We start from the raw sequence: 23,088 nt of genomic DNA, 5'->3' as shown, positions 1-23,088 counted from the left end.
CCAGCTGGTTGAATGAGGGAGCTTTTAATGTTATGCATTCTTGATTAATTGGGAACTAGACAGGTTTGAGTAATTAAGATTTTTCAGTTTTCTTATTGGGATGTGCTGATCCTAGAAAATACAGGTGCTTCCATTTCTCCTTCGTTAAAAGGAAGTGTAAAAAATCCCAAACAAGCCAAACCCATGTGGAGTCATTAGAAATCTGCCAGTGACATAGGTAAGAAATGATATTTGGCATTTTCATGTATTTGCTTGCTTAAGCATACTGTTATACCTTAAGTGTTCAGAGACCTTTCTCTGAACAGCACTATGCCTGGTTTTCAATTTCTGTGGCAAGATTCTTGGCTGCAGGTTGAATGAGTTAAAAATGGCAAGTGCTTATTTTATATATACTGGGCACAGAAAATAAATTTGACGTAATGAAGTATTTGTGAAGTGTCCTTAAGGAAAAAAATCTTCTCTGTGTGGGAGTGTGAGGAAGGATTAAAACTGAGACAGTCATTAATCCCCCTCCCCTCTTTTTAAAGAAAGAAGGCTTTCCAAGTAACACTGGAGAAAAGAATACACTAATTAGAAAGACTTTAAGATAAGAGAAAGAATATTGGTTAAAACAAGGCTAATAACTCTCCCCTTCAGACTGATTCAGCACTGCATGTGACTTTTTCTTGCATAAAATACAGATACTGGTTTCTTACTTTCTTGTCTGCTTCTTTAGCCTTTCGTCCTTCTTTCTTTTTCTCTGTAGAAAACTTTTTGGCGAGGCTATTGATGCAAATTTGACCTTTAAGTTTTTTGACTGAACAGCTCGTGTATCAGGAAATAGCTCAAAATGTGCAAGATAATTTATTGCAGGAATTTAGTGCATTTTGTCATCCTCTGAAACTTCCAAGGCCTTTTCAAAACCCATCTCTTTAATCTTACCCTTTACCATGGAGAGGCTCTTCTTGTCAGGTGCCCCTGCGAGGCGCTCGGTGGCGTGGCTGGTGCACCTTGGTGTGTGAACAGTGACAGCCACCCAGCGGGGAGGGGGATGTCTGTCTGTCTGTCTGTCTGTCTGTCTGTCTGTCTGTCTGTCTGTCTGTCTGTCTGTGTTTTTATTGTTTTGAAGCAAACCGTGGCCTGTGTTAGGTGGTGGCACAGCAGGTGCTGGCATGGGTGATGCTCCAGTGAGCGAGCAGGTTTCCTGCTCATCGGCCTGCTGGCTGCGGAAGGGGGGTTGCTGAGCAAAGGGCGCAACCCCCTCCATTTTCTCCGGCTGTCCCCTGCCTGCTGATTCCGTGGCCGTATTAATATGGAGCAGTTGAAGTCACCCAGCTGGCTGTGGGCCAGCCTGTGCTCTGTGTGCCACTTGTGTGAAGACCCACTGTGAGGCACAGACCGGTGCTGTGAGTCAGGGAGAGGGGCAGCGCCGAGGGCAAAGGTACGTCCTGTCTTTCTGTCCTGCCATCTTCAACGGGTCCAAATCCTGCTCATGCGCTTCACATTCCCTTTATTCTCCTTCCTAGACTCCCTCTCTGTCCCACTGGGGTAATTTTACTTTCTCTCTGGTGAGACTGAATGATGCTGTTCTGTAAGCTAATGGTCTGTCTCCATTAAGCCATTAAGCCACTGCATTTCATTGATGAAAGTCTCCTTCAACAGGCTTGATGTTTAAGGTCAGTACACTATCTCTGTGTAACAAAAGGGCAGGTGTGCAGCCATAAGCATAGCATGCAAACCAAATTTTTTGAAGTCATAGCTGGAGTTCTTTGCACATGATAACTATGGGTACAAAAAATAGAAGTAGCCACTCATATTATTATTATTATTATCTTAAAAGTTTCTGTATTTACTTTTTCTTTTGGAAAAAGTCAAGTATTTTGCCTGAAATCACGTAGAGGTTACTAAACTGTGGTGAAAAAATGATGTGAAATCTGAAGTCATCTTGAAAGGGATTTCATATCATAATTTGATAAACCTGTTTCACGAGCCTAGAACTTGGTACTTCTCTTTTCTTTCAATCTCACTGACTTTTTACTTGGATTTAAAGAGACTTTAAATGTGTGGTGAAACATTAACTGGATTTACTACAGTGTTTAATATGTTTTTTCTTGAAACAATGTTGGTCAACTTTTAGAGAAAGCAGTTCCTCATAATCTTTTTATGAGTTCTCCTCAAGAACTGTAATAATAAATAAAAGGGAGGATGTCTGAAAACATACCACAGAAAGCTAGCAAAAAAAACCCAATTGGTTTTGCTTCCTCAGAACATAAAGCTTGCAGGAGGAAAAAAAAAATCCTAGTGGTGGTTTGCTAACTATCTAGATTCTCAAAACGGTCTGAAAAAGCCTAATAAACAATTGAAATACAGTCTTTGCTACTGCAGTGACTTTTTAAACTTCTCTGTTACTGCAGTGGTTTGTGTTTATGTTTAAAACTGTGACTACCAGTTTACCAAGGCGGTTGCAAAACATTTTGTTTCTTCTTAGTGCATTAGGTAGATGGATCTGGCTAGTGACTCACTCCATGCTTTTAAGAAACAGCCTGTAAAAGACAAGGAGAAAAGAAGGAGGAAAGTGTGTTTTGGGGATGTTCTACACGCTTTGTGTCTCTCCCTGTGAAGAACAGACTTTTTTTCCCCGTCATGCAGCACCCGTGTAAAGCTGTGAAAGTGAGAAAATGTAAAACTAACCTTGGCTGCTGTCACATTCCAAGTAAATGGTATTCTCATACTGAATATAAACTGAACTCTTGCACTGTTTCTGCTTTTTGGAGTCACTGTACTGATTTTGCTTTAAAGGAGGAACTTTGCTCTGGTTATGCTTCTAAGTTCACCCAACATATTGCATAGCAGTAACACTCATGTGAAGGGTTTTGTGGGGCTTTGTTCTGTGTTGTTGTTTTGTTTTTTTAACTGTAGACTTTGGGAGGTGTGCTTATAAGACTGGAATCTGACGTATTTCTTGATTTGTGTAAATTCTTGTGTCTTATACATGCAGTTTTTGTCTGTAACTGCCTTTTTTCTTTTAAGGCTTGAACAAACACTTTCCTCTGGTGGCATTTAACTATCCAGTCAAAAGCACTGGGGAATAGTTAGCAAAGTATGTTCTGAGTAGCAAGTCTCTATAACAGCCTGTATGAAATATAATTAGACTTTGTTATTTGGGTGTCAGGATCTGATGGTAAAATGAGAATATCTGTAGGGAGAAGTGAAATAGTTTCCAGTTGCTTGTTTCAGTGTGAATTAGTCCTTCTGTAGGCTTAACAAAAAGAAATATAGAGTATTAAATGACAAAGCAGACAGGACTGGGGAGACATCAAAGCTTTTCACCTTTTCAGTCTGTCAAACTAGATAACATGTAACTGAGTCTTTATGGTTTTAAATTTTTTTTCTGTGTTCGTGCTTCTCCTGGTGTATATATTTTTTCATAATAGTCTTTAGGAGTACCAAGAGTATCACTTGTGCTTTATTAGAAATAGTCTGTGCACTCTTGGCATAAATACCAACCTCATTGCTTCACCTCAGTGTGAACAAAAATTTTCTGTTTATGCTCTGCTCTTATCCGTAGTTATTAAATTAATTATTTGTAGCTCTCAAACTATAATTTCCCATTAAAACACTTACATAATTCCTGCTGAAGTATTTCTTAGTTTTTCATGATTTAAGACAAAAGAAACATGATACGTGACAGGAGTTTGTGCTTTCTCTGCAGGAGCCAATGCTTTCTCCTCATATTGTCTCCTTTCAGTTGTTTACTCTACAAACTTGGTTTTATTCCACATTAACAGCATTACAGTGACAAGCTGTGTCTTTCCTAAGGCATCCCTAGTAAATAAGATAGATGAGTATTTCCCGGTGATTGAAGTGAGTTAACTGGATAATACCATGACAGCTGAGAGGGATCTATCCAAATACAAGAGTTGTTACAGTTTGGACTCCGTGCCTTGGCTTTTGTTGTCACTGTTGATATTCTGAACATGTAAACCCAGAGCCAGTATGGCAGCTGGAATTTTGTCTGGTGACTTTTTTATTTTTTTCTTCTTTTTGCCTTCTGAAAAGCCGAGACTTAGTTTGTTACTGCAGCTACTGCTGTTTGTCCTGGGCCTCTGAATGTCTAAAGATGGACCAAGTTTGTGATGGAAACAGTAGCCTATAACCAAAATTATGGAATTCACAGGTGTGGGCAAGATCTCTTTGAAATTGCCATGCTACTTTTGGACCTGCAGGTGATAGCAAGAATAGTCTTGCATTCAGATGGTATTTCAGAAAAATTCCTTGCATGCGATGCAAAAGGGAGTGAACAGTGTGTAAAACAGTTGCTTGAATGCTTTTGCATATGTGTTGGCCAATGAAGAGCCATCTAAACTTCATCAAATACACGAAAATTGTTCAAACTAGGAAAGCTTCTTTTTCAACAACCCATTTGTGGAGCTGCTGGTCGTGCTGCACATAAGGGGTGAGGAGTCCTAAGAGCTCAAATGGCAAAAGAGCCTTTTTTTTTTTCCTTCTTATTTACACAGTTAATCCAACCCATTTTTATCATAATGAGAAATGGGTTTTGTGCTCACTAAAAAGGATCCTTAACTTTGTATGTGGCTTGATTTTTACCTCCTTGACCTACTCTTGGTTTTATCAAGACCAAGATTGTAACTGGAAAAAAAGGAATACGATGCTCTACTGTCACTTGTACACACTGTAGTAAGCCTCAACAGCATTGAATCGTTCAGTGTAATTCTGATTGTTTTGGGCAATTCTTCACCACTTTTAGAGGGCTTCCCCCTCCCTCCCCCAGACTGTTTCCTTCATTTAAATTCTTTGTCTGCTATCATTTAGTCTGAGGAAAACAGTCATCCTTATTAACATGAAACTGAGGTCATTTTGATGTCATTCTCCAGAAGGAATTTAAATTTCTTTCTAACAGGACACTACTGTGAAAACTGACTCTTTAAAACGAACTGCTTTATTTGCATTGTAGTTTCAGCTGGGCCTTTAATCGAAGGCAATTCAGTTAAGTCTCTGCACCAGCTTTAGTTTGTGAAACTTATAATTTTTTTCTGAATAGTTGGCAGTGTGATCAATTTTTCTATGACTTAGTATTCTAATAATAATGGTAGTAATGAGGGGATGATGAATTGAGGCGGGCTCCAAAAGTGGCAATCAGTTTCTTCTGTAAATGGCAGTCCCATACTTAAGTACACCAAGAGCAGTCATAGAGCAAAAGAAATGCATCACTAACAGATTAAAATCATAGCACCACATTTTGATGGCATCCTTTGTTTTCTTAATGGAATAAGTGTCATCAGTGTCTTATTAGACCAGTCCTATTCACCCGTTTTTACAAATTGGTAGCAGGAGACTTCTAAGATTCCTTTGTTGGCTCTGAGACTTAGGACAGAGCTAATTAGCAAGCTCCTTCATTTGAAGCTTCTTCATTAGAGATAATGCCTAATCATGGTTAATGACAGTATTTATTATAATAGTGGATAGTCTGGAGCTGCATCAAGTAGTGATTTGTTACTCAATGCGGCTGAATAATTAGCTTGTTCCAGTAATCACTCTGACCGTGGTTATTTTCTTGCAAGAACTTCTTGTATTGGAATACTTCTGTCTGGCTGTCATAGGTGCACTTGATATATAACTATATATATAACTTGACCCTTTCTTGGACTTGTGAGATTCAGAGATGATAGAAGCTGTCACCCCCTTTCCCAACTACTCCTCAAAATAATTCAATTGTTTAATATCTTCTGAACCATGCCAGGAAATAGGACAGTTCTTGGAGTTCAGTTGTTATGTCTTGAAGGATGTGTAAAGCTGAGGCAACATTTTCTTCTTTATTTTCCTTTACAGACAATGTAGGTTAACGCCAAGCAAGACTTGTGTGACTCTGTAATGGCAAAAATGTACTGTGCAGAATTTTTGCTATACACGCCCAGTCATTACTAGTGTTTTGTGTAGTTTACACAATTATCTTATGTAGATAAAATGAATTACTTTTTATAAGTGTAATTTAATAAGCATTTACACAATATGGTTTAGCTTAGATGACCCTTAATCACTTGTGATTCAACTGCTTGGATGAGCAAATTTGACAGTACTTATTTTATGGAAAACATAGAAATGAAACTTTAAAATTAGAGTGTATGTTAGCACAAGTGCATCATTCAGACAACTGTGTGTCATATTGAGCAATGCCGGGAGGACAGTTGATTGCAGGAAGTCTAAAAATACTTTGTATAAGTTCATTGCCTCATGCACACTTGAAGTGGCTGGAAACTCAAATGTATGCTTGTTAATGTCCTACAGCTTGCAATTCCAGGGTTTGGAACACAGAGCCTCTGTAGAAAAAGTAATGAAACGTTGAAATTGTGTTTAGTATAATGTGCTTAGGCAGTCAGCTGTCTCATCCTGCACAGAGTTACTGCAGTTTCTCTTTCCCCTTGTAAACATCTGGGATTGTGATAATCCTCTAGATCACCTCAGAGAAACAACAGGACGTTACACTTGCAGGAAATCAATTGTTGTTCTCCCTGTCCTCTCAAAATACATATCTGCAACTGTGTGTGCACCCATGCACAGCTGTTGGGACATTCTTGAAGGATGAGCAAGAGTTGTTTTCTTTATCATCTTAAGAGGTACCTCTGATCAAGTATAAACAAATACAACCAGCTTTCCCTTTCAAGTTGGAATCCTGAAGACAAAGTATCAAAGATACAGCCGTATCGAGTCTATACAGACATCCTTCCTCAGAAAACTGTGGCCCTGGAAGTATGTTCAGTGGGTGGTAAGGTGTGTGCTGCCCCACAGCTCCCTCCAGAGCAGGGCAGGGCACAGAGCTGGCCCTGTGTAGGCAGAGCTTTGCACAAAAGCTGCTGGATAATGCTGCTTCAATTCATCAGGTCTTGGGGCTGAGTAATCAGTTTTCCCTCTTCTTGCAGGTCTGTTTCTTCCATGATACTTTGCACCTGGAACAGCTTACCCCATCCATATGTCTTGTCTCTGGTTTCATGCGTGCACTTTAGTGCTTCCCCCTCTTCCACAAAACCCGCTATACTTCGTGAAATACTTCAAGTGTGCTTTTAATCAAGTAAAATTAATGAGACTGTTCTGTTTTGCTTTTTGACTATAAATTTGTACCATAAAATCTTATGTAGTTTCGATTCATATGTTAACGGATGACTACTTGGTAGTCTTGGAACAATGGTTGAAATCACTGTCTTACCAAATGATGGTAATTTATAATTGTAAAATCATGTTGTTTCTGGTGTATGCATACCATATCTCTGTATGTAATAATGTAGAACAGAAATTAGGGGCAGGAGGCAGAGTCCAAAAAAAGATGTTATCCTTTTTTTTTCAGACCTGAATCTGCACTACAGAGATTAGAAGATATCGCAGGTTGCTTGTTAGCAACATCTTAGGTCTAGAGCTCATTCTGCTCAAGCTCTGCTGCCTCTGAAGACTTGTCTAGGCCAGCTTTTTATTTTGACTGTTAGTAAGACAACGCCCTGGAGCTTGTTACTCTTCAGATGGTCTGTCCCCTGGTAATGGTTGTTCACTGCTCGGCTGTCTGAGAGCGTTGATAGGGGATAATATCAGTAGAAGTGATCAGGCTTCCTTGCTCTGAGCTGTTGGGATACAGAGTGTTTATCAGCCTGTGTATAAACGTGTGTGTGTATCTTGTCTGGTGCTGCTCAGGTAGGTGTTTCAGTGTACTAGACAGGAACTGCAAGGGCAGGCTGAGATACGCCTTTCTACAGACGTGGTCTTGGCGGTGCCGTGGAGCGAATATGTTGAGGTTTGTGGTTCTGAGCTACATCCATTGTAAATCCTGTAGGTGAGGTTTGAAAGCATGCTGGCCTAAGGAGCACCTGCACTTTCCCAGGACAGACTCTTTTAAATATGCAAAATTACAAAAACACCCAAACAACCCCAATCCCATACGTAATGTGGTCAAATGTCCACCTCCAGAAGCATTTTCTCATCTTTAAAGTTTTCTGTGGGTGTAAGTTCCAGCACAGCTTCACACTCTGCTTCATCATAGTGGAGTCAGAAAGAAATTACTGTCAGGTGGGAAGATATTTCTTAAAACCTTCTTTCAACATTTGTGCCTATTGCAATGCCCTGGTTAGAAGTGTGGAGCAATCTGTACGTTCTGACCAACGAGAAATGTGTCAGAAATAGCATGTTTTTATGACCCAAAATGACTTGTCAGGCATCAGGTATTATTGTGGTCTTGCATACCAAGCTTGAGATAATAATTTCCTGATATATGGCCATAATTGGGAAAGGTATTTTTAATTATTTTTATAACTGCAGTTTGCAAATCCCCATTTCCCACTTGTCCTGTGCCACAAATCTGTTTCTTCCTGTATTTCACTCTTTTCCACTCACTGTTTTCTTACATGTTTGTGCAATTTTAACATGCCTGTCTTGCACTAAAAGTATTTCAGGACCTAGGAGGTCAATGAAAATATGCAAATTCAGGAATTGCATGAATCTGTTACTTCAAAAAGAAGGCTGTTTCTTAATTTAGTCTTAGTCTTTTCTGAATGACAGGTCACCTGCATGAGTGAATTCTTACCTGCTGCTCTTCCCTATCCTTCCTCCCCATTCAACATGCTCCAGAAAAATGTGCAGGAAGGTGAATAGCGACTTGATATGTTCAATAAACTTTTGGTTTTTTTCTAGGGCAGCATATTTTTCTTTTTATCCTCTGAGCATTCTTGGTGATTCACTGTTGTTTCATCAATATTGAGCAAGTGCCTGGCTATCTCTGTGATGCTCAGACTGGATCTAGTCAGCAATACAGTGTGTTTACTGGTGTGCCTTTCTGCTGTGAATAACAAAAATGATTGCAGGAGAATAATGGTACCACTGATAAATGAGTGACAGAAAGCCAATAAAGTCTGTGCTCTACTATTAGAAATTCTCTCATCCTAATGCAGCTTCCTTGGGCTTTATGTGACTCTCCCACCTGGGCTTAGAGTTACTTTAATTTAATGACAATTTTATAGAACATCAAACAGAGGCCTTAAGTAGGGCTGCGTGGTAAAACAAACTTCATATAAAGTTGATTTCCTTTTGGTATTTTTTCCACACAGAGAGCGCAACTCACGTGTTTTTTGACTTTTCATTTAATTAGCATTTTGGATCCCTATGGAAACTAACGTAATAACATCAGGAATCTTATTATGGATAGACCAACCAATGAATTTCAAAGTTTTAGGTTGCCTAACATCTCCCATTATAGTATTGTCTTAGTTAAATCATGTTTTAACTGGTTGTGCTAATGACTTTTTGTTCTGGATATCTGTCATAAGCTGACTGTGTGTGAGAAAAGGAGTGAAAATGAGATAATTATTGGTTTGTTTAGGGAAGATGTCCTTCCTTGTCCTCTACCCCTGTTAGTTTCAGTAGCAAGACTGAAAGACCCTGGGAAGCATTTTGGTACTTTCCAAAAGGAACTTTTTGTGGGGAGTGGAAAGGAAAATCTTGGTCTCACAAGGCTGTTGGCAGACTTTGGGAAGATTGTTCAAATTTGGAAACAATAAGAAGTTCCTGGATGGGACAGAATTAAATATTTAACTCTATTAATGGCACAGCAGTTTAAAGACAGATGCTTTTGCATTGCAAATGTTCCATGCTTACAGAGGTTAACTAAGGATTGCTCTTTCTAGGCAGATTTCAGTGTTATGCTAGTGGCAGAATAATAATGCTACATTTAATGTCAATATGTGATACTTGAGATGAAGTAAAACATTATTAGAGGTCTATTTTTTTTCCTACTCATTTCTTTTTGTAGCCAAGTCAAATGCATTCTCCCTCCTTTCCTTTGCCTTCTCTCCTTTTTATCAGCTCAGTTATTTTGATGGAATAGTGGAAGATGCATTGCTGATTTGTATGTAGAGTTTTGATTTTGTGCATTTTTTAAAGTATATTAACAATATAACCTCTAAATGGGGAGAGATCAGGTTGTGTGGCAGCCTGTGTACCTGTCATGCTCTTTCAGTTGTGTTCCCGGTTTGGGGTGTCTCACAGACCGTTCAAAATGGCTTTGTGGGTAGCAAGGGATTTTATTGTGATGGTGTTTCAAATGGGAAAGAATTTGAAGGTCTTTGCTTGTGCAAACTGTCCTTTGGCTTGTGAAGTTGTGGTAAAAATAAAACTTCAGAACAGTCAACAAATAAAATGTTTGACAGTTGCTTGATTATTGACATAGTCACAGAATTACCGAGAGCAGAAGGGACCTCTGGAGATGGACTCCAACTCCCTTTCTCAGAGCAATGCCAAGTTGCTCAAGACCATGTCCAGTTGGGTTTTGAGCACCTCCAAGAGTGGAAACCTCTCTGTACAACCTGTTGCTGTGTTCAGTCAACCTCACAGTAAAAAGGCTTTCCTTACATTTAAATGGAATTTTGTATTTCAGTTTGTGCCCGTTGTGTCTCGTCCTCTTACTGGGCACAACTGAGAAGAGTCAGACTCCACTGTCTTTACTTCCACCCTCCAGGTATTTATATGCATGGATAAGATCCTTTTTATTCTCTAAGCTAAACAGTCCAGCTCTCTCAGCTTCTCATATTAAAGATGCTTCAGTCCCTTAATTATGTCTCCAGACTTTCCCTGGACCTTCTCCAGCACTTGCAAGGCTCACATGAGCCTATAACTAGATGCAGAGCTCCAGATGTGTCTTAACAGACTAAACAGAGCAGAAGGTTTGACTCTGACATGCTGGCAAAGCCCATATTTCATTGGGATTGTCTATGAGGATGTCATGGGAGACAGTGCTGAAAGCCTTCCTAAAATCAAGATAATTAAAATTAACTGCTCCTAAGCCAGTCATTTCGTCAGGTTGGCCAGGCATGATTTCACTTGGATGAATCTGTGCTGACTATTCTTGATCACAGTCTTGTCCTTCATTTGTTTGGAAGTTTGAGAAATCAAAAATGTTAATTCAGTATAAAAGTAATCAAGTCTGGGTGAGAGAACCATGCATGTCCCAGTTTTATACTCTGTATTCTGAAGGGCAATTAATTTGGGATAACAAGGGCAAATGCCTTTTTTTCCCTGAGATTGCCATGCTGGTTTTCCCGGTTTACATTTTTATGTTAAGTGAATATTCTGGCAGTGGATTGAGATGCTTTCAGAAGAGTTTGGGATACTTAGCCCAGCAAAATGGGCAGCTAAACAGCAGAAGGGTCGTAAGGGCCTAAAGCTGCTTCATATGAATTTTGTATGTGTTTGTTTTTCACTTTTCTGTCTTTGTTATTTTTTTTTTTTGCAATTCTTGTTTTCTACAGGTTGTTTCAAGTGGTTCTGTATATTTTCAGCCTACATGTGGCAAGATCATAGACTTACGGCACTTATCTGGTCTCCTTTATTTAATTTCCCCTCCCTTTCCTTCACATTATTGAAAGCAGCTAATGGTAAAAGGATACAGTAGAGAAGGTTAGGGAGACCTCTTCTTTAGTCCCCAGTCAAGTTTACATACATATAGCTATTTTAAAAGAAAGTATTGTTAACTATGTCTTAATTTCTTTCTTTGAATGAAGATGTGTTGAAATTCAGGCAGCCCTATTTTCAAGTACTTCGGGAAAAGTTTAAGGGGTAAAGCCAATGTGATGAGGCAGTGCTAATTAATAGGGATGTCTTAGATTTTTGCCCATGATTCTTGCACTTTGGGGCAAGCTGCTTAATCTTTCTTGTATAAAAAGCTGGTACTAGAGGGGCTTGTTCTGCTTGTCTTTTGAGCAGTGAAGTGTGCCTGGATTTTATATGTGTATACAACAGCTGGATCCCTGTCTTACCTTGGGATATATCAGGGTTGCTTTTCCCCCTTGCAACCAAAGAATGCAGTGTACGCTAAGCTTAGTTTTAATATTTAGATTTTTCTCATTGTCCTCATCTGTCAAATAGAACAAATTTTATTGTTCTATGTTACTCTGAGGTGGGATGCTCCTGGCTTTGGTAAATGAATGGCATTAATTACTGTACCATTTTTATATTGGTAACAGTAAAATGGGCGGCGCCCTGTGCTTCGTGAGCTCTGTTTGGTGGTAACTGGGGAAGCTTGTGTTTCAGAAGAGGCAGCTACTGGTGTTCTGTGAAGCTTTATTTCCAAAGTGAAGTTTATTAACTGTAAACATGTAAATTGTTACATGTGAACTTCATATTCCCCATACAGGAGCTGTTGTACGTTGCTACGATTTAGCCCAGAACGCATGTAAAATTTAAAAATGGAACATTCCTTTATAACCTGTTGGATAGAAGAGACATTAATTTCAGGGTTGGAGCTGGCTGTGCTTCCTCTTCACAGTTCCTTGTTATCCCGTGAGGTAGAGGCACTCTCTGGTTTTGGTGTGTGTGCGTGGCAGTCCCCTGGCTGCAGGAGTGATAGCAGAGTAAGGCGATTAGCGTGATTGATGCCGTGTGTCAGGGGACTGCCTTAATGGGCTGCACTGGGAAACCACACACAGATGAGGTAATCTCGTTAGATGATTAAAACCTTCATTGAATCTACCAGATTGCAGAGCTTTCAGTTGCCCTGCTGCTGGGGACTGATGCTAAGTAGGTGTAGTGCTCTCCTTGGAGTGATGCTGAAATGGACTTGCTGGGTTTTTCTCCCGGATAACGGTCGCAGCAGCTGGAGGCTGGTGAAGGATGTTCCATCTTTCCGTGTTTTAAAGTAAGATTCTGTATGATGATGTCATTTTATCTTGAAGTCAGTGCCAGGCTTGTGCCAGCTTAGTTTTATCATGCTTTCTTGTGCTTTGCTGTTCTCTGTGAAACTGCGGTGTAAGTGTTGAGAGGACGTACTTCTGCTTTGTGTAACTTCCTGTGGAATATCACAATGTACATCACAGCTCTGGTTTTATAAAGGATCTGCGTTTCTTCTGCAGGTCAGCTTTGTCTTGACCTTTGATGAGGTGAATTGTGTCACTCCTTATCCTCTTGCCTGTCCTGTTTACAACTAGTGTGGCAGGCAGCACATGCTAATACCAGAACTGGTGGTGCACAGAAATCCTATCTGACTTCCTCACACCTGCTTGTTTTAAGGAGGTCATTGAAAACACTGAATTTCATAGGAAAAGTAGTGTACTCAACTAGTCCTATACTTGAGCTTTGCTTTTGCTAGCAAGCTACAGATATCTCTAATTCTGGATCTCCACCATTAAAGTATGTGTAAAGCAAGGGTGACTAGAAAAGAATTTTGGAAGGTCAAGACTGCTATTCTGAGACTGCTAGTGGCTACTGTTGCTGTATAGTCAAATTTTTCTGTATTAAAACATAGCCCAGTTAATCTGTTAGGAGGTTGGAGACGAAAAGAAAAAACATTTGTAACTTCCATTGTGTGTTTTGAGCAGTTTGTCCACTTCTTTTGCTTAGAGAAAGTACTGTATAATATTAATAAGCACATCCACTGAGACAAAAGCTCAGATAATCTATCGTTTTGGCAGGAGAACCCCAACAATATCTTCTGAATTCTGTTGTCAAATGTGGGTCTATTTGTTTAGCAGTTCCGCAAGGAAGTGAACTTTGTCTAAGAGCTATTTTGGATCTGGTGTCATGAAAAAAAAAAAAAGCCAACCAAAAACCCACAACAACAACAACAACAACCTGTTCCAGTATGTGAAGAAGTGGGGAAATATGCACACTGTGAGGAGAATGTTCTTTCATATGTATTTGACAAAAAAATAAAATCACAAACTTGTACAAGTTACTAGCAGGTTCTGAACACCAGCATTGTGTGAAATGTGATCCACAGAGCAAATACACACCAAGTTTTCAAGTTTAATTTTATCAATTTAGTAAAAATGGCATCGCTTGATGATAGGAGAGATCATCTCATATGATTGATTTTAAAATCTAGGGTTATACTGGATATCAGTGATACCCAAATAAGAGGCAGGCCAACAATTTATATGCAAAATCAAGTAAAGTTTCATCAAATACTAAATGCTTAGGAAAATAAATGAACTGACAAGCTTTACTTTACTGCATTTTTTTTTAACTTTTAAACTGTTCACTAAAAGTGTTATTTTATGTAGTTATCTTTCTGTATCATAGGCTGAAGTGAATTACTTGACTATTACAATATCTGGTATGTATATATATTATGGTACACCAATATTTTTCATTGGCTGAGTTGAATTATCTCAAGATCTCCTTTTCAGAGACCTTGCTCAAGTCCTGATGCTTCCTGGGATGTTTGAGGGTACTCAGTTGATGGAACCTACTACTCAGTTACTTTTTACTTTAAGGGCAAAGCCAGGCCTTGTTCTGCAGCTGTATTTTGCCAGTGAAGGACCTGTTCCCCTGAATAGAATATAAAATTATGGAGTGTTTCCAGTGAAACAAGGCAAGTGTTTTGATTATGAGAATAGAAACCTCCTTTGTTGGTATGACTGCAACCCAGCTTACTCTTTCCAGAGTGTCTGCCATGGACGAAGGAGAGCAAATCATACATGAGAGATCTCACGAGGCCCTTTTCAAAGGGGATGGGGTACTGACTTGACTTCTTCATGCAGCTTTCTTCTCTCTGCATGTTGGGTCTGCTTAGCAAGTGATCTCTCAGGGATGATACCCCAGCCTTGTTGGCTGTTGGAACAGATAAATGACTTCAGGTTCATCAGGAAAAAATGTTAGCTAAGGGAGATTAGTCCATGACAGTATTTGTTACTCTGCCTTTCTTATTTAAAAGTTACAGCTCTTTTTCTGCTTACATAGGCTGGTTGTGGTAGCTGAAAAATCCATAATCTCTCTTGGTCCAGGTATACTTATTTCAACTCTGTATCTGCAAACTGAGTGTCCTGGTAAACAACTGTAAATAACCTGTCTTCAAACACCTCTCCTGATTGAAATGAGTAAAAACATATTTTTAATGTAATTTTTTAGAAAAATGGAGAATTTGAGTCAAGTTCCTGAGCTGTTGCAGAAGAGAAGGGGGTAAGGCTGAGCTCTCCTCATGAGAGATGAAGTGGAGGTTACTCAGAAAGTGCCTTTTGTCCTTATTCTTTGTTCTTAAAGATAACAAACAAGGGGTTTTTTTGCTATTAACTAAAATTTTGCTGGTCATTTGTGCTTTGGGCACTGATTTTCCTTTTACTGTAAGAAGTCTATATCCAGTGTTTCTTTGTTTCTTTTGCCTTGCGTTAAGCAACCTGATGGAAACTGCTCGATGTGTCTGTCTGTATGAAACGTTCAGGAGTTATTTTGCTGAGTATGAACCAACTCTTGAGCCTTTTTTTTTTTTTTTTAAGAAACTTTCCACACTTCTTAAAATAGCGTGTTCACAACATATTTTGCTCCGCTGTTCTGTGCTGTTTTCTTCCCTCCCACCCCCTGCTCCCTCTCCATAACAGCCTGGTGGGTGAACTCGAGCAGCAGCTCGTGTTCTACCTCTTCCCTGTTTCTTTTGTAATCTGTTTGCTGAGCTGGCTGGCCTCCAGAAGTGCATAAGTGTGTTTATACATCCAGCCTAACAATAGTATCATAACACCAATTTGTTTAACCTGGGCTGGAAATAACAATCTAAATATTGTGAATCAAAGAGAAAGCAGTCATTTGTATATGCTTCTCTGCCCCGCCAGCTCACTTCTGCTGGGGGTGATAAAATCACTGAAACTTCTCCTTATGTTCTGTGGGAATTTTCTCAATTCTGTTGGTATGATGTGATACCTCCTGTAAATGCTAAAGGAAGTTCAGCTGGAGCTTCTCCTCCCAAGCTGCATCCCATGCTGTCATTGCTTTGCTCAGGCAGAAGGTGTTTAATTTGTGTGCCCAGTTCAAGACACACACGGTAGTGCAGAAAATCATCCATCCCTGCCTCTGTGAGGAGGGCATTCATAGTAGAGCAAACGATTAACTGTCAACCATTAAACTGTGCTTTTATTACAGTATTTGAGCAGAGTTACGAGAGGTACAAAGCACACAATAAAATACTGGTTATGCTTATTTAGTAGTCACAAAGCAACTGGCAAGTTGATGGATCAGCATATTTTGGTTAAGGTGCCAAGACGTTGATATATATGTGCTTTTTGTGTTTATTGTTACTTTGATTCAGCGACTTTGATCACCAAAATAACTTTCCTCTAGATTGGAATGATTTGGACTGTGTCCCTCAGCAGCTGATGTGAGCAGTCCTAGCAGTGTTTATACTCCAGCCATGGAGTAGCTTCACTGGAGTGGCACCTGCCTGGCCGGGAGCTGGAGCTGCCTCCAACAGCACCAGAAACGTGACTTTGGTGGTGTCCTGCCAGTGCAGTTGGTGACAGTGAAGATACCGTCATTCCACATCAGTTGTTTCCAAAATGATGGTTTGACATTGTTAGTGCTGGTCTTAGTTCTTCTCTCATGATTCAAGTTGGGAATAAGCAGCTTCGGCTTTGTGGATTGATGGAAGGAAGAGGCTCGCAGCAGAGGCAAAACCAACGTGTTCAAATGTGAAGGTCAGCTGAGTATTGCTTAGAGTAGCTATTTAATTTTTTTTTTCTGCGTTTTTGTTAGCCTTTGAGGTCTGGGAGGGAGGGAGGATGGGTGGTTGGCTGTGGAAGTAGGGTAGCCATCCACTTGGAGACCTCAATACGTGCATTACATCTGTTTAGCATTGAGGGTAAACGACAGCGTAGGCAAGCTGTGTGAGACCTGATGTTGGGTGTAAAAGTGCCCTCCTCTGCCAAATCTCACCTGTTTGATACAGAACACTGTGCCCTCCCTCGTGCCAGGACTGCTGGCTGTGCTGGTGAGCAGGAGGGAGTTGTGCTCAGAGAAGCTGGAGAGTGGCAGTGGCCTGACCAGCAGCATCCCTCTCACCTTGCTGTACTGCTCAGACAAGTGGATCCTTGTCACACAGCCTAATATAGGTGACACCAGAATTCCCTAGGGGTGGAAAGGCTTTGGATGCTGCTGTAAGTGGAGGGGAAAATGAGAAGCTTCCTTTTTTGGTTTGGAATTTGATACATTGTTACAACAGCATTTTTTTAATATATTAAAAAATAAGACACACAGTGTTGTGTGTCTTACTGGGTTCATTAAAATGTGATATGTATTTTTAAGACGTGGAAAACTTTGTACAAGATATTGTACAAAATTCTCCTGTTTCTGATCTCATGCCTCTTGTGGTTGTCCCAAAGCCCTTTCCATTTTAAGGATTAAAAAATAGTCATCTTTAGAAATAGAATACACTTTTTCAGCATCATGGTACAGGCATTGAAAAGTAACCATTGTTTATGGCAAATCTGGCAGTGATTATTACTTGTAAATGGCTCCAGAATGAAAAGGGTTAAGTTACGAGTTGAGATAAAAATACCTGCTAAATTAGGTTGTTTTGTCCATTTGAGGTTACCCGCTATTAAAAATATTTTCAAACTTCTGCCTGTGTACCTTATAATTCTCTTAGATGACAAACAAAATGTAGAAAAACATGTTTTCCCCTTTCCACAGTTACATTGTTCCTGAAGTGCTGGCAGTGGTAAGAGCTCCCAGCCAGTAAACAAAGTAGATGCCGTTTAGATGTATGGAGAGCCAATAAATAAAGTAACAAGGCGTCCAGTTTTAGAGTTTCTTTGCTTCCTGTAAGTTAAAAATTAAACAATTTTATGGTAAGTGAAGCTGGTTATGAAACTCTCACAAAAAAGGTGTAAAAAGCAGTTGGATAAGGCAGAGCTTGCTTTTTATGTCAAAGAGCAAATCCTAAAAACGTCAAGTACTTTGCAAACCAAATGAAGTAAAGGGACTGTAACACTTGAATCTGCTAAAAAGTACTAAAGAAATGATAAAAATCTGATGGGGTTTAAGTTCTCATAGCAATGTTGGTGGTTTAAGGATAGATTTTTTTATTTAATCTATTTTGAATGTTTTTCTCTGTTCCGTGATCTGATCTGATACAAATGAAGAAATGAACAATCTCACTGTACAGAGCAAACAGCAGGCTAATTGTTCACTTTTTATCTAGTGCACAGAGGAGGAGGGGAGTAGTTTGTGATGAGATCAGAAACTCTAGGCAATTTTTGTTTTCCATGAATCTCTTAGTTACTCATCAGAGTGATGCTGTTATTAAAAAGGACAAACAACAACCACCACCTCCACGAGGATAAATGCTTAAAAGAAGAAATCCTTCTTGGCAGCAAAAGGTGGAGATGAATGATGATACTTAAAATGTCTTGAGTTTGTGGGCATTTCCTAGATTACAGAGATGATCTTACAGGGCCTTTTGCCTCATCTTGTTCTTTATCCAAAGAAATGCCTGGCGTAAGAATGCATTTTCAGTGCATTTAATGTTGACATGATGCCATTTAAATTATTTATCCTTAGATTATACCAAGGATGTTTGTATTCATCATCTGTCCAGATGCACAAAGCATGACTTTTCTTATCATGCTTGGATGAAGCCTTAGATGTGGGATGCTTTTAACTGAGCTAAATGTGAAACACTGGCCATTTGGTAAACTAAATGCCCTTTGTCTGTAATGTGGTGAGATGGAGGGAGCTGTTCAGCTGGGAGCTGCAGCACAGCTGTGGTAGCTGGCCTTGGAAATGAGGGCTAAAAAACAAGTTCCTTCTTTCATGATACAGCTACATAAAGATATTTTTATTTTTCTGTGTTTTCTTACTATTTGCCCTATGATACTTACAGCAAAAGATTATTAGTCAAAATGACGAGAGCTGTTGAAGAAAGATTTCTTCCATCAATTGTTGAAGGAAACACTTCATTTTTAGGGAAAAAGACATAAAGCTTCCTATCTTTTCACTTGCTTAAACTTAGCATACAAACTGAATTCAAGGTGAGTCTGGGAAGAAGCATGATTGTATCTGTCACCTTCTATTTCTTTTGTTTTCACTTCCCCCCATCAAATAGGCAAACTCCTTTTTTTTTTTTAATTATTATTACTATTTTTAATGAAGATTTCATGGACCCTGGGGGTTGGCCATTAATTTTAGGCCATTGTGTGAATGCTAACTACTTAAAAATAGTCATGGAGCCAACCTTGCTTCCTCTCAGGGTTTATCAGTTGTAAGCATCTTCTTTTTATCCCATGTGTAAGCAAAGACCTCTCTGGATTGATGATTTGATCTGTATAATGGAAAATCTAGGCAGGATATCCTTTCTCTGTTATTCCTTGGTGTGATGGCATCAGGTCGTGTCTTAAAATGGGGGAAGGGAAAAGGAGGATCCTGTTAGCAGACAGGGTAGTTTCAAGGGACTCTTGAACTGCAGGCTTGCTGAGGACCTCATGTTTACTTCCCTTGTTGTTGAACCATTTGTGCTTCAAGCTGCTATGACAACATGTCAGTGGTGGCTTCTGCTGCTGTGCTCAAAAGCTTGCTCGTGTGCTCTAGGAATGTTTTGTATTTGGAAGTTGTTGTTGGATACCGAGGGGTGCGAGGGGCTTCTCTGGAGTTATTTTGAGCCCCAGCAGACCTTACTGAAATACTGCATTGACAAGGTAGATCCAGTCTTAGCCTGCAGAAATGCAGTGCCTGAGCTTCCCCCTGCCAAGAAAAGAACGTTTTGAGTGTAATTCCATTGTTAAAATGCCTCTAAAATGAAGCGGTGCCTAACATGCAAGAGAGGTACAGCCAATGCTTGATGAAATGGGGGGGGGTAGCAAATTCCTTGGGAATTACTTTGGAACATTATTATGACCTTGCATTTCAGCATGCTTGCAACTATTCTGCTATAACATTCATAGCTTGAAATTTTGCTTGTTGTTTGCAAGCAAGGCTGAGGAGGTTACCAGCTCCTGTGATTGTGGAAGAACCTTTTAGTCATCTTTACACAGGAGTCTGTGTAAAAATTACACTGACTCTTTATCCTCACCCCTCTGCCCCTTCCCTTCTCCAGAAAACACAGTATAGCTCTTCAGAGCTCTTCAGAGAGTCCCTCTCTGCATTGGTGCATTCTGCTCTTGCCACTGTGACCTGGGTGTGTTGTGGTGTGACTGCAGAGGAGGAACCTGAGGGCTCTGGGGAGGGATGGCAGGGATGGGATGTGATTCTGGGTTTGGCAGGTACTTGGAGTGCAAGACAAAAACGTTAAAACTAATAAAAAGAAATGCTGTAATTGCCTGTTTGGACTTTGGAATCTGTAACCCCCAAGTGTTCCTGTCAAGATGTTGGTACAGTTTGAAGCACGTGAATATTCTACTGTTAATGAAGATGTTTATGGGATCATTGCTTTGGCTTTTATGTGAGGAGAAGATAAAGATCTTCCCTTCTACACTACAAAGTGTATCTCAGCTACTTAGAATTAGCAAAGGTCCTTTTTGTATCTGTGACTTCCCATCACCGTGATTTCTTTATAGCTTTAACTGCAGTGTTTAAATGGACACTTACATTTCTCACAAGAATATCATACTATTCTATGGGACATATGCCTATTACTGATCCCAAAGCTCAGATAAATAAAAATATTTTTTTGAAAAAGAGGTAACGCTGTAAGAAACTTCTACTGCTGTTGCTTACACTCTTGGAAAACTAAGTTCGTTGTATATAATAGCCTAATGACCATGGCTTAAGCACAGAATCTCAACAAATGTAAGAATTTGGACCTCTGTGCTCTGAAAAGTGCATTTCACAGTTTTTAGCCTCGTTCAACCCAGGATTTTGAACAAATGTTCTAAGTCTATGTAGATAACATGTTTTAAGCAACTGTTGAAAAACCAAAGCAAGGGAAGTTTTTCAAATCTTAAGCCCACCCCTCATGTATTAAATCATTCGAAATCTTACAATTGCTGTTATTTTCAGTCCATTGTGTCTGCTTCCTGTTGGTCAAAGGTTATGAGGATAGGGTGGTGTAGAGTGAGGTGGGAAGCCGGCAGGAAAAAGAAAGCTTTGCTTTTTTGGGGTAGACACAACTACAGAAATGCCCAGGACTTTGCTTAAATTTTCTGAAGACTCAAAGAGGTAAACTAGAAAAAAAGTGTTCTTGATGTTGTTTATTTTTCTGCTTTGTAACTTAGGCATATGGCAAATGAATTGGAGTAAGTAAACAAAGGCTTCCGTAGAGAATGTTATCTTTGCACTCGAAAAATGGGGTTTTTTTTTGTTCAAAAAGAGGTGTAGCTTTCGTTTTGATTTACAAGTTGACTCGGTAAATTCTGTTTCTGAAGCACGAGCCTAAACCTGGTTTGTTCACTCCTATCACTGACTCCGGGGGGGGAAAAAAAAAAAGAAAAAAGGTTTTATTTGTATTGTTATTCAAGAACTGTCTGTAGTTTCTTGGCTGTTACCACTGGTGCAAGTCCTTCAGTTTTGTCCCGGGGAGGCTCACAGGGAGCTGCCGGGAGCAGCCAGACGTGGCTGCCCAAGGCTTGGTCCCGGCGCGCAGGTCCCTCCAGCCGGGCAGTGCTGCGTTTGTGGGGAGCAGTTGTGGCCACGCCGTTTGAGGCATCTGGTTTGAGAACAAATCTGGGTTCAGAACATTGCTCTGGGGTGGGCAGAAAAAATGATAAGTGAATTGGTTGTGCTGGTTAAGTTCTACAAAGCTGTTGATCCTAATAATATGTGGCACAAGGGTACTGTTACAGTCTAGGAAACAAACAGTAGAAAACTTTTTTTATGTGAGCTGATGAGAGCTACAGGAGTGTTTAATAAGCTAATCCAAGTAATTATACTGAAGCATCCAAATTTTCAAGTATGCTGGTATGTAGTTGAATTTGCTATTCATGGTGTTTCCAAATTTCTTCACCATTTTGTTACTACCAGTGAGTAATTTGAGTCTAAAAGTATATTGTTTACCACGTTGGAAAAACAATATTTTTGTTACAATTGTAACTCATGTTAAGGAGCATAGTAAAAGGAATCTATAGATCATAATGTCTTGCAAAGAATTTTGACTTTGTGCTTGTTTGTTTTGAAATTAATTTTTCTCTGGAGTTCTTTAGGTCAGTTCTGCTTAGAAAAAAACTCTGCTGGAGCCTAGGTGGTAAATATTTTCAGCCATGTAAAGGGAGAGTGTGTCTATCAGACATAATGCTGACTTTATCTTAGCTTTTACTTTCCTTAGCAGCTCTCCCTGCCATCACACGGTTCATGCACATTTCATATCTGATGATTTGTAATGGAAAAGTTAATAGTTTTAGTCTTAAAAAGTACACACTGCGATTGCCATTCCTAATTCTTCCCCTTCCTTAGAATAAGGAATTCTTTGCAATGCCTCACAGCATTTAAAGAAGTACTGTGTTGATTCTCCTTGTAAAAGTGGCAGAACAATAGGTTTCCTTTAGCTTTCCCTTTACTGAGTAAATGGCTTGAGTAACTACCAGTCCTTTTATTGCTGTAGTAGTGGCCCACTCATTTATAAAAGAGGCTCCTGCTTTGATCTGCAGATACCTGATTTGCAAAGATGTCAGAGAATGCACAGCCCTGCTCTCAGAAGGAAGGGACAAGGATGGACTGTCAACATACTCTAAGTTTAATTTATAGGGCTTATTGAAAACACAGTCTGAATTTCCATGGGAGACTTTTCCATGTGTGTTATGGATGTATAGAAGCTTCTTTAATACAACTAGTAGGTTAAACCAGGCTAGTTAGTCAGGAGGCAACTTGTAGAAATTATGGGGTACCTTTGTACTGTCCTCCTTAGTTCATTGCTAAATCTCCCTTAATTCATCATTCCCTATTGAAGTTGGAGAGACTGCTGCTTCTGTAGCTCAATTGCCTTTTCTTTTAGAGGAACTGCAAAGCACAGGGTTCAAGCCTTATAAATATTTCGTTGAAGAGATGATGTGCAAAATGCTTGGCCTCTGTCATGTGTGGAAACCTCTTACTTTGTTTGCAAAATGAGCATGCTCGAGTGATCCAAACACGAAGCAGTGAAGCATGTCTTGCGTGCTTGTTGCAACTGCAGTGTCCTTTAGAGGATCCAAAACCGTGTTAGGAATTGCATGTTTTTACAAGGTTCTAGTGTCTTGTCTTGCTTTTCCTTGTAAGTGTTTGACAGATGATGAAGATAGATATCTACATGGGTGAGTAAGAAGGAAAGAAAGAGAAAACTCTCAATTTGTACAAAATATTACAAGAAGCACTTGGGCTTGTGATCTGGAGGAATGGGGATTTTTCACACCTTGTTACAAACACCACTTCAAAATTACTGTCCTCCCAGGATAT

The 23,088-nt window shown here is 39.6% G+C and overlaps 1 protein-coding gene across 3 annotated transcripts in view; it reads left to right on the top strand.

Moving 5' to 3' along the window:
* The first annotated feature begins 1,631 nt into the window (after nt 1-1,631).
* Nucleotides 1,632-23,088, top strand: part of GAB1 (GRB2 associated binding protein 1) — a 72,539-nt gene continuing 51,082 nt past the window's right edge. For 2 of the 3 annotated variants that reach the window (XM_017820380.1, XM_017820378.1), the window contains exon 1: nt 19,318-19,424. In XM_017820380.1, the coding sequence (XP_017675869.1) occupies nt 19,320-19,424 (105 nt within the window). In that variant the 5' untranslated portion in view covers nt 19,318-19,319. Of the gene's footprint in view, nt 1,656-19,317; nt 19,425-23,088 lie in introns of those variants that run through there. The other variant, XM_017820379.1, reaches the window with a different exon arrangement.

Source organism: Lepidothrix coronata, unplaced genomic scaffold, assembly GCF_001604755.1.
Source record: "Lepidothrix coronata isolate B3197 unplaced genomic scaffold, Lepidothrix_coronata-1.0 Scaffold82, whole genome shotgun sequence".
Lineage (NCBI taxonomy): Eukaryota > Metazoa > Chordata > Aves > Passeriformes > Pipridae > Lepidothrix > Lepidothrix coronata.
This window is presented reverse-complemented; position numbering and strand designations above follow the sequence as displayed.